General features: G+C 43.9%; 1 protein-coding gene across 3 annotated transcripts in view; it reads right to left on the reverse strand.

Annotated features, from left to right (window-relative positions):
• Pacs1 (phosphofurin acidic cluster sorting protein 1) overlaps window positions 1-17,004 on the reverse strand; it is a 131,193-nt gene that overhangs the window by 31,968 nt on the left and 82,221 nt on the right. For all 3 annotated transcript variants that reach the window (XM_075973113.1, XM_075973112.1, XM_075973110.1), the window contains exon 2: window positions 9,595-9,682. In XM_075973113.1, the coding sequence (XP_075829228.1) occupies window positions 9,595-9,682 (88 nt within the window). The remainder of the gene's footprint in view (window positions 1-9,594; window positions 9,683-17,004) is intronic.

Below are 17,004 nucleotides of genomic sequence, written 5' to 3' on the forward strand. Positions count from 1 at the left end.
GTTCCCATCCGAGGCTGAGGGAGCACCCTGCTTGGGGACTAAACTCCTTCTAAAGGCACTACTGAAGCCATTCTTTCTTTTCACATAATCAATGTTCCTCACTGTCCTAGATCATTCTCATAAGCAAATGTGCTATTATTTCCAACAAAGCAAACAAAACCCCTCCTGGCCTCATGGGGGTGTCTTTTCATAGCAGACGTCTTTTCTTGAGTCCCCCTACTCCCATTTCTCCTCATGTCACGTTTGCGCCACCAAACTACCACTGCAAGATGGGCGACTCTCTTAATGAGTCTGATGGCCTAGGTCCCTTCTTGTTTTGATTTCCTCTGTCACTGGAGGTACTCTCGTTCGGAGTCCTTCCAGACTTCCCGGCACTGGAGGGTTAGAATTCTATTTCTATTCACTCCCTTTACTCCTGTTACTTCCCGGCCCTCTTTCCTGACACTCATGTCTCCACTGTTTCACTAGCCCTCAAACAACACAGTAAGCTGCATTTTAGGTTTCCTTAGAATCTGCTCTACCCCAGTCCTCCCTGTCTCACTAGACAGCAGATTCACTCTTTCAACTCACTGAAGTCTTCTCAGCCAACCCCGTCTCTTACCCAAATCACCACCAGTATAAGGAGTGTTATTATCTAGCACTCCTGATTCCCCACTTTGAGTCTCAGGGAACAAGAGCTGGGTGGGGATTCTGCCTTTAAACTCTATTCCTCCCTGGTCTCACTGACTTCCCTTTCCTCTCAATTCTGTCAGACATACCAGACCCAACAAAGCTAGAAAAGCCAGAGAACCTAGAGTTGGCCGTGATAGACAAAAACAGGCCACAGCTAGACATTTGAGAGCCGGACGGGCAGCACCATGGCTGTGTAGGGCTTTCTGGCTGGCTTTTCTCTCTACCTAGAAAACGCCTCTTGAATCTGTGTAGCTCACTATCTTGGTTTTGCATAAACGTCATCTTCTTAGTGAGGCCTACATCCATCACCACCTGTAATCCCTTCATCCCTTTATCTTGTATTTTCTCCAAAAGTCGTATCACTTTCCAAAAAGTAGCAGGCCTCACTATCTGAACTTCCATCATCTAAATATATGCTGTTAAGAACTGTTAAAAGTTCTGCTTCTTGCCGGGCGGTGGTGGCGCACGCCTTTAATCCCAGCACTCGGGAGGCAGAGGCAGGCGGATCTCTGTGAGTTCGAGACCAGCCTGGTCTACAAGAGCTAGTGCCAGGACAGGCTCCAAAGCCACAAAGAAACCCTGTCTCGAAAAACAAACAAACAAAAAAAAAAAGTTCTGCTTCTCTCAAAGGTGTGAAAACCCAAGTTCTAACCCCAGAACATACATAGAAAGAGCCTGGTGTAGTGGTGTGTACCTGTAATCCCAGTGCTGGAGAGACAAAAACAGAAGAATGCCTGGGGCTTACTGATATTCAGTCTAACCTAATTGGACAGTTCTAGGCCACTAGAAATCTTGTCTTTAAAAAATTAAGAGTGGACAACATTGTGGAATAATATCCAGGGTTGTCCTCTGGTGCGTGTGTACACACACACACACACACACACACACACACACACACACACACACGCACACACATAGCCCTTCCTACACACAAACACCTTCTATTCCAAATACGCTCTCTGGGGCTGGGGATGTAGTTCTATCTCTACCATCCAGACAGTAAGCTTCTAAAAGAAAGCTGCACATATAGGTAACAGGGCGTAGACAGCAGCCTACAGTCAGGTCTGAAGCATGCTACATGACTACTTTCATCTTTCTACCCTTCCAGGAAGATTTAATTTCCATGAGTCCCAATATTGGCTTGCTGAGGACACTAACAACTTGGGTCCCATTTCAGGATTATTTTTAATACCCTTAAATCTTATTTGTCTATTGTTAATTTTTATTTTTCTATGTATGGTTATTTTCCTCCATGAATTTCTGTGTTCTATGTGTGTGCAGTAACTGTAAAGGCCAGAAGAGGTATTGGATACTGTGGGACTGGGGAGCCAGCAGGTGGCACTGAGGATGGAACCCAGGTCCTCTGGAAGTGTTCTTAATTACTAAGCCATCTCTTAAGCCACTTAGCTCTTTCTTTCTTTCCTTCCTTCCTTTCTTTTTTTTATTTTCGAGACAGGGTTTCTCTGAAGTTTTTGGTGGCTGTCCTGGAACTAGCTCTTGTAGACCAGGCTGGCCTCGAACTCACAGAGATCCGTCTGCCTCTGCCTCCCGAGAGCTAGGATTAAAGGCGTGCGCCACCACCACCCGGCTTCCTTCCTTCCTTCCTTCCTTCCTTTCTTCCTTCCTTCCTTCCTTCTTTCTTTCTTTCTTTTCCAAGACAGGGTTTCTCTGTAGCTTTGCAGCCTGCTCTGCAACTAGCTCTGTAGAGCAGGCTGGCCTCAAGCTCACAGAGAATTGCCTGCCTCTGCCTCCGAGAGCTGGGATTAAAGGTATGTGCCACCACTGCCCAGACAGGGTTTCTCTGTGGCCCTGGTTGTCCTGAAGCCCACTCTGTAGAACAGGCTGGCCTCGAACTCACAGAGATCCGCCTGTCCTTGCTTCCCAAGTGCTGGGATTAAAGGCGTGCATGACCACCACCTGGGTTAATTTAATGTTTAAAAGTTGTTTATGCATTTTACCGAAAGCAATTTACAGATTCAATGCAATGCCCAGCAAAATTCTTCAAAGACCTCAAAAGAACGGTACTCAACTTCATTTGGAAAAACAAAAGACCCAGGATAGCCAAAACAATCCTGCACAATAAAAGAACTTCTGAAGCCATCACAATCCCTGACTTCAAACTCTACTACAGAGCTATAGTACTGAAAACAGCCTGGTATTGGCATAAGAACAGACAGGAGGACCAATGGAACCGAATACAAGACCTGGATATCAATCCACACATCTTCCAACACCTGATATTTGATAAAAAAGCAAAAAATATCAAATGGAAAAAAGAAAGCATATTTAACAAGTGGTGCTGGCATAACTGGATATCAACATGTAGAAGAATGAAAATAGACCCATATCTATCACCATGCACAAAACTCAAGTCCAAATGCATCAAAAGACTTCAACATAAAGTCAGCCTACACTGAACCTCATAGAAGAGAAAGTGGGAAGTACACTTGAACACATTGGCATAGGGAACCACTTCCTAAATAGAACCCCAGCAGCAAGCCGGGCGATGGTGGCGCACGCCTTTAATCCCAGCACTCGGGAGGCAGAGGCAGGCGGATCTCTGTGAGTTCGAGGCCATCATGGTCTACAGAGCTAGTTCTAGAACAGGCTCCAAAGCCACAGAGAAACCCTGTCTCGAAAAACCAAAAAAAAAAAAAAAAAAAAAAAAAAAAAAAAAGAACCCCAGCAGCACAGACACTAAGAGAAACAATTAATAAATGGGACCTCCTGAAACTGAAAAGCTTCTGTAAAGCAAAGGACACGGTCAACAAGACAAAACGACAACCTACAGAATGTGAAAAGAGCTTCACTAACCCCACATCAGACAGAAGTTTGAGCTCCAAAATATACAAAGAACTCAAGAAATTGGACACCAAAAGATCACTTAATCCAATAAAGAAATGGAGTACAGACCTAAACAGAGAACTCTCAACAGAGGAATCTAAAATGGCTGAAAGACACTTAAGGAAATGTTCAACATCCTTAGTCATCAGAGAAATGCAAATCAAAACAACTCTGAGATTCCATCTAACACTTGTAAGAATGGCCAAGATCAAAAACACTGATGACAACTTATGCTGGAGAGGTTGTGGGGAAAAGGGAATACTTCTGCATTGCTGGTGGGAATGCAAGCTGGTACAGCCCCTTTGGATGTCAGTGTGGTGATTTCTCAGAAAATTAGTAAACAACCTTCCTCAAGACCCAGTAATACCACTTTGGTTATATATCGAAAGGATGCTCAATCGTGCCACAAAGACAGACATGTGCTCAACTATGTTTGTAGCAGCTTTGTTTGTCATAGCCAGAACCTGGAAACAACCTAAATGCCCCTCGACCGAAGAATGGATAAGGAAAATGTGGTACATTTACACACAGAGTACTTACTACACAGCAGGAAAAAAAATAATGACAGCTTGAAATTTCCAGGAAAATGAATGGAACTAGAAAACATTATTTTGAGTGAGGTAACCCATACTCCGAAAGACAATTATCACATGTACTCACTCATAGGTGGTTTTTAAACATAAAGCAAAGAAAGCCAGCCTACAAACCACAATCCCAGATAACAATGTAGGCACTTGGAGAGACTTACATAAATATAATCTACATGGGAACTAGAAAGTATAAAGAGACAAGGTCTCCTGATTAAATTGTGAGCATAGAGACCTTGGGGGAGGTTTGAAGAGTGGAGGGGAGAGGCAGGGAGGGGAGCAGAGAAAAATGTAGAGCTCAATAAGTATCAATTAAAAAGAAAAAAAGTTGTGTATGCATGTACTCGTGTGTTTAGTGTGTGTACATATGTATGAAAGCCAGAGGAGGCCATCAATGTCCTGTTTTATCACTCTCCACTTTATTCTCTTAAAGCAGTCTCTCTCACGGAACTTGGAGCTCAGCTGGCAGGCAACAAGCACCTGCTATCAGATACCCCTGCTTCTGGCTACTACAGCACTGGTGGGTGCTACAGATACAATATGACTGTGTTGGCTTTTCTTTTTTTAACCACTGTCCTGGAACTCACTCTGTAAACCATGCTGGCCTTGAACTCAGAGATCCTCCTGCCTCTGCCCATTAAAGGCGAGTGCAGCCACCATCAGTCCTATGTTGGCTTTTTACATGGGTATTGGAATTCAAGTCCTCATACTTGTGCAGCAAACACTCTTACCTGCTATCTCCCCAGATCTCCATTTCCCTACTTTACAGCACATTTTCAATACAGAAGAAAAAAAAAAGTGTTTATGGCCATAGAATCATTAAGAACATAAAAATACTCATTAATGGATATTAATGTCTTTCAAACTAGGCTTCTGTTATTTCAAAATACTTATTTTTGAGATAGGTCCTTACTATGCAGGTCAGGCTAATATAAAACTCTCACTCTTCCTCCCCCGTGGTGTGAATTACCAAATGTGGTAGTTGCCCAGAGCAAGGGATGGAGGATAGACGGTCTGGTAAGGATAACAGTTAATGAATGTGAAGTCTCTTCTGAACACTGTAGTAGCGTCTGCGGTTATGTGTTTCAAGTACGTGAGACAAATGGAATCTGAATTATAGTCCAGTGAACACGTTATTTAAAACAGTATGCTATGTTTACGCCGCATGCAGTGGGGCATATCTTTTATCTCATCACTTAGAAGGCAGGGGCAGGCAGATCTCCGAGAGTTTCAGGTCAGTCTGGGCTACATAGTGAAACACTGTCTCAAGAAACAAAACAATCGGGCTGGGGAGATGGCTCAGCGGTTAAGAGCATTGCCTGCTCTTCCAAAGGACCGGAGTTCAATTCCCAGCAACCACATGGTGGCTCACAACCATCTGTAATGAGATCTGGTGCCCTCTTCTGGCCTGCAGACATACACACAGACAGAATATTGTATACATAAGAAATAAATATTTTTATTTCTTTCTTTCTTTATTTATTTTTATTGAATTTTCGAGACAGGGTTTCTCCGAAGGTTTTGGTTCCTGTCCTGGAACTAGCTCTTGTAGACCAGGCTGGCCTCGAACTCACAGAGATCCGCCTGTCTCTGCCTCCAGAGTGCTGGGATTAAAGGCGTGCGCCCGGCTAAGAAATATATATTTTAAAAAAAGAAACAAAACAATCAAAGAACAACAATAACAAAAAAAAACCCCACTGTGCTAGGGGCGGGAGAGATGGTCCAGTGGTTAAGAGCATTGGCTGCTTTTTCAGGACCCTAGTTTGATTCCTAGCACCCACATAGTTCCAAGGGATCCAATGCTTCCTCCAACCTTCGAGAGCACTGTACACATGATACACAGACATAAAAACAAGAAAAAGAGCTCTTAACCATTGAGCCATGCTTTTCTTTACCAAAATCTTTAATCTTAAATAAAAAGCATTTAAAACAGTATGCATAAGAAGAGTCTGGTAGGAGGAAATCAGACCACTGAGGGTGTGCCATTGAAGGGGCCTGTGTCTTCTTAGTCTCTTCCGTTCTTTCTCCCTTACCTATGAGCACAGGCCCACAAAGGATTGAGATCTCGGAAAGGGTGAATCGAAAGACATCTTTACTCCCTCTAATCTGATTATCTTGGTTAGTTACGGTGATGGAAAGCTGACAACACTGGTGTTCGTGTGGACTGTAACATGAAGAATTTCACTCATGGTGGCACTGGTGTTTTCAGTTCAAGTGTCCCCTCAGCGTGGATGGCAGACAATACCACAGCATTACTGTGGAAAGGATTCTGACTCATATCCTCTAATGGTGTCTTAGGGAGCTCCTGTTAAATACTGCTGTGTAATTAGAATGGAAAGCTCATTAAAGGCAGGGATTTTTGTTTTATTTAACACTGCCTCACTTGTGCCTAAATCCATGCTCAATATATAATGAAATCTCAATCATTATTTACTAAATAAACCAATAAATAGGTGATTAAAACTGAATGCAGTAACAGCTATAATTCTTTTCAACTGTTTGGAAATAAAGTGACTTAAACATTCAGGATATTTATAGTTTTTGCTATAATCACAGATTTTACAGAATGTCAAATATTTAATCAGGAAATGAAATTATTTCCTTTGGCAAGAGCATTTGATGACAGGAAGGGCAAAAGCAGCAAGCTCAAAACTGTACCCACAGTGTTTGTACCTGGAGGGGCAGAAGCAGGAGCACAACAAAGCACCGAAGGCTGTCTTCACAGGCTTGCTTCCCAAATGGCAGTGTTTACTAGCAGCATGTCACAGGTTTGGGAGGAATCATGCACAAAGATGAACGGGGAATCAGACTATCTCTTAAGGCCGAGGAATTCATCAGGGGTGACAGAAGTTTTAAAGTTAAATTTTTTTTTTTTTAGGTCAGGTGGTGGTGGTGGTGCACATTTTTAATCCCAGCACTTTGGAGGTAGAGGCAGGCGGATCTCTGAGTTTGAGGCCATCCTAGTCTAGCAAGCAAGTTCTGGAACAGCCAGTGCTACACAGAGAAACCCTGTCTCAAAAAAACAAAAACAAGCCGGGCGGTGGTGGCGCACGCCTTTAATCCCAGCACTAGGTGGGATCTCTGTGAGTTCGAGGACAGCCTAGTCTATAAGAGCTAGTTCCAGGACCGGCTCCAAAAGCTACAGAGAAACCTGTCTCAAAAAACCAAAACCAAACAAACAAAAACAAAAAAAATTAGGTTCATATTATGTGTATAAGCATTTTGCTAGTAGCATTTATATATGTGTACCATGTGCATGCCTGGTGCCCATGGAGGTCATAATAGGGCATCGGATTCTCTAGAACAGAAGTTAAAGATGGTTGTGAGCCACCATTTGGGAGCTAAACTCAGCTCTTCTGGAAGAACAAGAAGTGTTCTTAACTGCCAGGTCATCTTTTCAGCCCGAAAAATGTGAAGTTTTAAAAATTATTTTTATTGTTGGGCACATTGGCACATGCCTTTAATCTGGCACTCTGGAGGCAGAGGCAGGAGGATCTCTGTGAGTTTGAGTCAGCCTACTCTACATGGTGGGACGTCCAGAGCTACATAGTACCCTGTCTCAAAATGTTTTTTTAAAAATTAATTTTAGAAAGGGGAGGGGGACAGAAATGAGGGGAAGGGGAGGGAAATGGGAGGCTGGGAGGAGGCGGAAATTTTTTTTTCAATAAAAAAAAATAAATAAAAAAACCCAAAAAACATTAATTTTAGTTAGGTGTATATGTGAGTCTGTGTATTATGTGCACATGCCTAAGGAAGCCAGAGGAGTTAGATTCCCTAGATGTGGAGTTACAGGTAGATGTGAGCTGCCTGACATGGATGGACACTGGGAACAGAACTCAGGTTCAGGTTCTTTGAAAGATCAGTACTTGTTTTTTGAGAAAGGGTCTCTCTCTATAGACCAGGCTAGCCTTGAAACACAGTTCACAGAGATCAGCCTGTCTCTGCCTTTTTTTTAAAAATTTATTTATTTTATGTACATTGGTGTTTTTGCCTTCATATATGTCTGTGTGAGGGCATTGGATCCTGTGGAACTGGAGTCACACAGTTGTGAGCTGCCATGTGGGTGCTGGGAGTCGAACCCTGGTCCTCTGGAAGAGCAGTCAGTGTTCTTAACCTCTGGGCCATCTCTCCAGCTCACTGTCTCTGCCTTTCAAGTGCTGTGTTCAAAGGTGTGTCTAACAAACCTAGTTAGTACATACGCAACCCCCCCCTCCCCAACCCTCAGGATTTTTCTGTGTAGTCCTGGCTGTCTTGGAACTACCTCTGTAGACCAGGATGGCCTCAAACTCACTGAGATCCGCCTGCCTCTGCCGTCTGAGTGCTGGGACTAAAGGTGTGCCCACCACCATCCAGCTAGTACATGCTCTTAACTGCAGATCCAATTTTCTAGCCAGTTGTGAGCCACTTTGTGGGACTCAAACCCAGGTTCTCTGGAAGAGTAACCAGTGCTCAGAACCACTGAACCATGTCTCCAACTGAAGGTTTTAATGAAGGCCATTTAGTACAATAAATACCACAAAGCAGGCAAACTAGCTAATAAAGTATGCTAGTTTGTAGGGAATCACTACATAGTTCACTGTTTTTTTTTAATGAATGAGACCATTCTCAAGCTGAAGGATTCAGTCACATTTAACCACTGCAGAGGCACTTAGGAATCTCACTAAGCTCCAGGGAGTCATCATTAGGAAGGATTGATCAGCTAAAGAGAATCTGGGAATGGAGTTTAATTAAATGTAAATTACATACTCTTTCCAAATTCAGCTCTACCACTGAATAATTAGGTGGCAACAGGTAAATTCTTAAATGCTTTTGTAGTTTAGTTTCTCTGTTTTTTGAATTCAAGAATATTTGGGAGTCCAGATATTTGTGAAATGTGTTAGATCCCCTGAGGACACAGAATTAATGTAGAAGTATTAAGTGTGAGAGCTACCCAGATCATACAATATTCCAGTAAATTTTAAATTGCTAAGACTAATAATCTATAAATTTTTTACATCTTATGGGAAGCCTCCGAAAGTGCTTCCTTAATCCAGAAATTGGTCTTTCTTTCTTTCTTGCTTGCTTGCTTTTTCGAGACAAGGTTTCTCTGTAGTTTTAGAGCCTGGCCTGGAACTAGCTCTTGTAGACCAGGCTGGCCTCGAACTCACAGAGATCCACCTGCCTCTGCCTCCTGAGTGCTGGGATTAAAGGCATGCGCCACCACCGCCCAGCGCAGCCCTATTCCTTTATGATGCTGTCTGTTTCACTGATATGATTAGGCAGGCAGCAGAGAAGGACCATTTTGTTCTTCAAGAAAAATATCAAGAAACTGAGGATCTTAGAGGCAGAACTGGAACTCTTGTCTCATTAGCTCAGATGTTCCTCTCTGCTCCTCAACTGTTCCTCTACCTAGCTGAGGAGAGGGGTGGCTCAGGGAGTTTCTGTAGCTGGGACAGGGAAAAGAAGCACTGTCTAGTTTCTCCAGGCCCTGAAAATTCACCATTCAACTCACCTGCAGCTTCACGGCAATGACTACCGAATTAAGATCTTTGTCCATTTCTTTAAGCATAACAAGTTTCTTCAGGGTCAAGCTGAACAGCCTAGAAAAATACAGAGAAAGAAGGTCCTGTTAAATATAAGAACTTGTGCGAAGGTAACACCGTGGGAATCTGCTCTACTACAAGTAAGACTATGAGAAGGCCACTCAAGGTGGCTTTAACTTGTATGTTCGGCAAGTGTTAAAGGTGTATCACTCTGTAAACTTCAGTAGATGTCGAAATCTCAAGTTGAGCCGGGCGATGGTGGCGCACGCCTTTAATCCTAGCACTCAGGAGGCAGAGGCAGGCGGATCTCTATGAGTTCGAGACCAGCCTGGTCTACAGAACTAGTTCCAGGACAGGCTCCAAAGCCATAGAGAAACCCTGTCTCAAAAAAACAAAAAACAAAAAAAAGAAATCTCAAGTTGAAACCCATAGATCGCCACTGCTAATGTGGAGCTATTTCAGGGGAACCCAGGAGGCAGAGATATGGTTATTCAGTTTTCCCCCTACCTGCCACTTATGCATATCTGAAACATTTACAGATGTAAGTCTTAGCAACATAGAGAACACACATACACACTGTTGTGCTTTCCTGTCGCTTTAAGGGACAAGCCACGCCCACTCCCATTACCTCTGACCTGCCTGCCGCCATCTTGGCCCCTTCCCTTTCTGCTTCCTTGACGTGGGCACGCATTTTCTCTCTCTCCTTTTATCTCTTCTCTCTTTCTTTCTCTCTCTCCCTCTTTCTTAATAAATATTTATGGCTATTTCCTGTGTTTATGTGTCTGTTACCTGCTACCACCGCCCGCGCGGCGCATGTCCTCCCGCTGCTGGGAAGCTGTAGCCGCTTTACTCATGGTGGGCTCCACCAGCCCGCCCGGGGATTGTTTTTTCAGAATAACAAATGGTGCCATGACTCGGATGATTCACGCGCCCCGGACTTCTATCCGGGGTTGGAGTTCCAGCTTTAGGTGCTGTCCGGACTCTGAGCTCCCTCCCGGGGCAGAATCAGGACCTGAGGACCTTCTCTACAACGACCCACGTGTTCCATCTGCCTGGATGCAGCTCCTCCAAACAACAAATCAACTAATCGTGAGTGTCCCCATCTCAGCCAGCTTAACCATCTCTTTTAACCCAAGGGATTGACCGTTGAGCTCCCAGCAACCCTTCACGGTTTTTAGGGATGGGGGGATCTCCAACCGCGGGCTTTCAGGGCCTCAGTTGTTCCCTTCGCTGGCATTCAATTCGGCTTGTCTCCTGTGCTAAGCCCGTGCCTGGGATGGTGTGGCCTTAGCCAGCCCCTCAGCTCACCCGCGCCTGGAGGCCCGGGGTCTCCAGTTCTCCCTCTTTTTCTCTTTTCATTTCTTTTCTTCCTTCTTTTTGTCGTAACTTCCGCTATGGTGCAGCACGCCGCTAAGGTGCGGCCTGGCCGTGGCTGAATCCCTCGTGCCCGGGAATCCCTCTCCTGTCGGAGGCTCGAGTCGATTCAGCCAGGTTATAGCACGCCCCCTGTGAGCTCGGACGCCTGTTCACAGGGCCTGGGTGTTCGTAACATCTGCATCTCGCCTTAACGGGGAGCCGTTCTCATTCTCGTTGAGGTGCCACGGTTTTTGTGGGTGTTTACACGGCCTTGACCATGGGAGCCAAGCCATCCAGACCTACCACTCCAGCCTCATGCTGTAATGCCTTACACTTATCCGTCTCTGTCCAAATAAGTGGCCCCATTAAAACTATAAATGGCTGTTTTTCAGTTCCAGCCTTTTGCCCTTCCCCGCTGCGGCTTCTGTTATGTCATGGTAGAGGAGACTACACATGGTGGTCGCCATCTTGGCTGAAGGCCAGATGGGTCAGGTGACTTTTCTGCCATCTTGGCTGAGGGCCAGATCACGTGACCACACTCTCCTGGTTTTACCCTGCCTCTTCACTCGGTTTTCACTAAACTCCTCATGCTACCTCTGTTAAATATGTTTTGAGCAATGGTCAAATGCCTTTAATAGGGCCCGTCAGAGGCGTCCACGTTACCCAATTCTTGTTCACTCTCTCTATGTATAATAATTGTTTATTACATTTCATTTCAGACTACAAAACATGAGTCTTATATTTTAAACTGGTATGTACCTTTAAGTTTCTTAAGCTGTTTTCTACCATTGTCAGTTCTGGCATTAACCTTCCATTGCCAGCAGTTTCTTCTTTCTGCCCTTTTACAAATGGGGATCTTACCTGTTAAGTGCCAGTATACTGCAGCTATATTTAATCCAGCCCTCAACTGCTCAGAGATCTGGGGAATGTGATATTTAAGTATTTAATATTTAAAAACTTTTCATAACAAAAAAGAGACAAGTTGGCTCCTAGCAGCAGCTCTCTGCTCCCTCCAAAGAAGACAGAAGACAGACATGCGCAGAACAACGTCCTTCTGCATTTCGCTTCGACTGCAAAGCGCTGACCATTGGGCCAACCTGCCTTTCGTCTAAAGTAAAGACCTCTAGACGTGGACAGAATCGCTGAAATCGACAGCCTAGCTGCTCAGGTCAAGGTAGGCCTGTCTTCCTAGAGATTTCTTAGCCCACAGGGTCTTCTGCAGCCTGGCAGGCCCTGCGCTAAACAGCAAAGGTCAAGTGCAACCTTTAGCGACCACGGAGGACCCAAAAAAGAGTAGCTCTGGGTGCCAACCAAGTAAGTTCTCTGTCATTTTTAATCAGTAACTCAAGTAAAATCTTATCCTTCTCAAAGATCTCTGACAGTTTGATAGCTGAGAGGTTTTCCCAGATTACCTCACCAAACGAATTTCAAACCAAATTTATCTCTTATGCTACAGTCATTATATATCTAAAACTTCTGTTTTCACAAACCCAAGGAGTTCTCATGAGTTCCAGGGAGCCAAATTAAAAAATCCATCTTAAACAGGTCAGATACCCCCTCAATCCCCTGGTCCTAAAATTTTTTTTTCCTTAATTTAACTTTGTTCTTTGTTCTGCCAATACCTTAAACAGGATAAGAGATACCAGACATTTCCATGCCACAGACATCAGTCAGAAGCAAAGAGACCAGCTATGCCAGGATGTGACCAGCACCCAGCCTTCTCTCGCGCCCCCCCAAAGATGACGCCCACAATCAGCCGGAAGCAGTCTTGAGAGTTCACCGCCCAGTTCCTTTGGGCTGTGGTGCCTGGTCTCCTGCTTTTTATTATAAGGAAGACTTAGGAATGTTGTGCTTTCCTGTCGCTTTAAGGGACAAGCACGCCCACTCCCATTACCTCTGACCTGCTCCCTTCCTTTTCTGCTTCCTTGACGTGGGCACGCATTTTCTCTCTCTCCTTTTATCTCTTCTCTCTTTTTCTCTCTCTCTCCCTCTTTCTTAATTAATACTTATGGCTATTTCCTGTGTTTATGTATCTGTTACCTGCCGCCACCGCCCTCGCGGTGCATGCCCTCCCGCTGGTGGGAAGCTGTAGCCGCTTTTCTTATGGCGGGCTCCGCCAGCCCGCCCAGGGATCGTTTTTTAAGAATAACACACACATTAGCATGCAAGGTAAGAAGAGATACTTGCTAAAGTCTTCAGAGTCTCAAGGAAGGATTTTAGAGCTAACTACAAAATACTTCAGAATAATACAAAAGCAGATAAAACCAATACATAAAATCTTAATGAATGTTCCATTGTGGAGAGAAACAATACAGGAGCACATTAACCCTTTCTGTCTTTCTGTAGGATTTTAAATTTTCATAGGAATAATAAAAGTTAGGTATCTTCTGGCAGGGGGAAGAGAATAAAAAAATGCTTTACTCCACAAATATTAACATGCACTCTAGGGTCAAAGTAATTAAGTTAAAGCACTAGCCGGGCGGTGGTGGTGCACACCTTTAATCCTAGCGCTCAGAACACAAAGGAAGACGGATCTCAATGGGTTTAAGGCCAGCCTGGTCTACAAGAGCTAGTTCCAGGACAGGCTCCAAAGCTACAAAGAAACCCTGTCTCAAAAGCAAAAAAAAAAAAAAAAAAACCAAAAACCAAAAACCCAAAAAAACAAGATAAAAAAAATAATGGGAAAAGAATAAACAGAGAGATCAGTGGCAAGGAACAGAGTCTGTATACATAGGAATTTACCACGTAGGTAGACAAACAGTACCATACTGGAAAACTGGCTATATGAACAAAACAATGACAGATAATTGTTTTATTCCTTATATCAAGGGCAGATTCATGAGTTAAATAAAATGAGAAAAGCAATCAAGCCATAAAAGTTCCAGAAAAAAATATGACTTAAAAAAAATTCCAAACCAGGTGCACATGCCTTTAATTCCACCACTTGGAGGCAGAGGCAAGAGGGTGTCTGTCACTTCAAGGATAAACTGGTCTACAGAGTGAGTTCCAGGACTGCAATGATATTTTATGTTTTAACAAATGAAGCTTGCCTGAAGATCAGAGTGCAGAGCTAAGACACTAGAGGCCAGACAGGAGTGGCACACACCTTTAATCCCCATATTTGGGAGACAGAGGTAGAGAGATCTCTGTTAGTTCAATACTACTCTGGGCTACACAAGATTAAATCTGTCAGGCTGGGTGGTGGTGGCGCACGCCTTTAATCCCAACAGTTGGGAGGCAGAGGCAGGAGGATCTCTGTGAGTTCGAGGCCAGCCTGGTCTACAAGAGAGAGTTCTAGGACAGGCTCCAAAGTTACAGAGAAACCCTGTCTTGAAAAAAAAAAAAGATTAAATCTGTCTAAAAGAGAAACAGCTCACACAAAGGTGATCCCAGCACTGGATCACATGCCTTTAATCTCAGCACTAGGGGAGCTGGAGACAGGAGTGATATGGTTGGGCGGAGAGAGGAATACAAGTGGAAGGAGACAGAAACTCAGTGCAGTCTGAGGTTTGGTGGGAAGATGGAGTCTGGAGATGCATTCTGAGGATGTAGTCTGAGGACAGAATCTGGTCTGAGCATTGATAGAGGTAGCAACTCCAGTGGCTGCCGCTCTGCTTCTCTGATCCTTCAGTTTTCACCCCCATACCTGACTCCAGGTTTTATTTATTAAAGCCAACTAGAATTTGTGCTACCCAGGAATAGAGAGAGACCCTGTGTCTCAAGACAACAACAAAAGCAAACCCAGGGTATGGGAGGCCCTTGAAAACATGCCACCTGCTGCTTTTGATCTCAGAATTTAGAAAGTAGAGGCCAGTGGATCTCTGTGAGTTTCAGGCCAGTTGGGGAGACATAGTAAGAAGCCATCTCAAACAAAAACAACAACCCAAAACGATGGGGGGGGGGCGCAAACTGAAAAGCATGGCACCAAAATCAGGATTTATACAGAAACTGACTGCGCCACCACCGCCCGGCTTGGCCAACCCTTTTAAAATAAAAAGATTCCATACAGAAAAATAAATGAAAAAGAAATAATTACTTCTTATTTTTTGGGGGGGGCTTTTCAAGACAAGATTTCTCTGTAGCTCTGGAGCCTGCCCTGGAACTAGCTTTTGTAGACTAGGCTGGGCTTGAACTCACAGAGACCCTCCTGCCTCTGCCTCCTAAGTGCTAGGATTAAAGGCATGTGCCACCACTGCCCAGCTAAAATTTCACATTTTAAAGGCTAAACTAAAGCGTGGTGGTGCGTGCCTTTAATCCCAGCACTGGGGAAGCAGAGGCAGGCAGATCTCTGTGAGTTCAAGGCCAGCATGGTCTACAAAGTGAGTGCCAAGACAGTCAGAGCTGTTACACAAGAAAAAACCCTGCCTCAAAAATCCAAAACCAAACCATACATAAACAAAATAAAAAGACAAAGCAAACCCCAAAGTACTTGTAATAAGAAGCAAAACTTCCCAAACTAAAACTGACATAAAATGAGGAAAGAATCTCAGCACTCAGGAGGCAGAGGCAAGCGGATCTCTGTGGGTTCGAGACCAGCCTGGTCTACAAGAGCTAGTTCCAGGACAGGCTCCAAAGCTACAGAGAAACCCTGTCTCGAAAAACAAACAAACAAACAAATCCAAAAAGATGTAATTTACAAAGCGTCAAAGAATAAGACACTCAGGGATAAAACAATGCAATAGTAATGTGAGAAAGCATCACACGAGTCCTTATTAGTTCCATCTGTGCTACAGGAAAGGGAGATGCAGATGTAGATTACCCAAAATGACCTTAAGCTCAGGGAAGATGGTTCTGAAGCGCGCGCACACACACAGAATTAAGTAACAAGATACCATATTCATGCATAAGAAAATGCTAGTATCCCAACTATCCTCTAAACTGACACGAAAAGTAACAAGACTGCCGGGCGATGTTGGCGCACGCCTCTAATCCCAGCACTCGGGAGGCAGAGGCAAGTGGATCTCTGTGAGTTCGAGACCAGCCTGGTCTACAGAGTTAATTCCAGGACAGGCTCCAAAGCCACAGAGAAACCCTGTCTCGAAAAAAAACCAAAAAAAAAAAAAAAAGAAAAAAGAAAAGAAAGAAAGAAAAGTAACAAGACATTGATAAATTCCAAAAGGACTTTTCAAAGATACTATCTTTAACATCTACAATGAAAGGCCAAGGGCCAAACAACAACAATAACAACAAAACTACTCTTGAAGAAGAGATAGGATAATCAGATTTATTGTCGAGCAGCAGTTGAGGAAGTTCAGTATACTGAAAGAATAAAAGATTGTGGGAAAGAACACAATGCAACAGTCTCACAATTATACAGAAATCTGATAAAAAGATGAAGGCAGGGCCAGGAGTGGAGAAGCAGACCTGTTCATCCCAGCATTCAGGATGCAGAGACAGGATGATCATGAGGAGGGAGAGGGGAGAGTGAAAGAGAAGCAGTATTAAGTAGTAAAAGGAAAAACTTTAGAATATAGGAATGTTCTTTTAAAAATATTCTTTTAGAATATTCTTTTAAAAATGGTATTATGTTGTACTTAATTGTGCATGCATGTTTGTAGGCTTCTGTGTGCCACAGCATGCAGACAGTGGTCAGAGGACAGAACGTGTTCTTCTACTGCATGGGTCCCATAGACTGAACTCAGGCCTTCAGGCTTTGCAAAAGGTAATGCTAACCACTGAGCAATCTCCCCAGTCCCAGGACATTAGTCTTTCTTTTCTTTTTTCTTTTCTCTTCTCCTCTCTTCTCCCTTCCTCTCCTCCCCTCCCCCTTTCTTTTTTTCCTGAGACAAGTTTCTCTATGGAGATCTGGCTGTACAGGAACTCACTCTGTAGACCAGGCTGGTCTTGATCTCTCAGAGATCTGCCTGTTTCTGATTCCCAAGTGCTGGGACTAAAGGCATACACTGCCTGGATCCAGGAAAATATTCTTATGACTCTGAAGATAGTCTAAAAATAAGGCACTGGAAACACTAAATTCAACTCTATGAAAATTAGGATTTTCTGCTCATCAGGAAACACCATAT

This window comes from Microtus pennsylvanicus, chromosome 5 (genome assembly GCF_037038515.1).
Source record: "Microtus pennsylvanicus isolate mMicPen1 chromosome 5, mMicPen1.hap1, whole genome shotgun sequence".
Taxonomy (NCBI): domain Eukaryota; kingdom Metazoa; phylum Chordata; class Mammalia; order Rodentia; family Cricetidae; genus Microtus; species Microtus pennsylvanicus.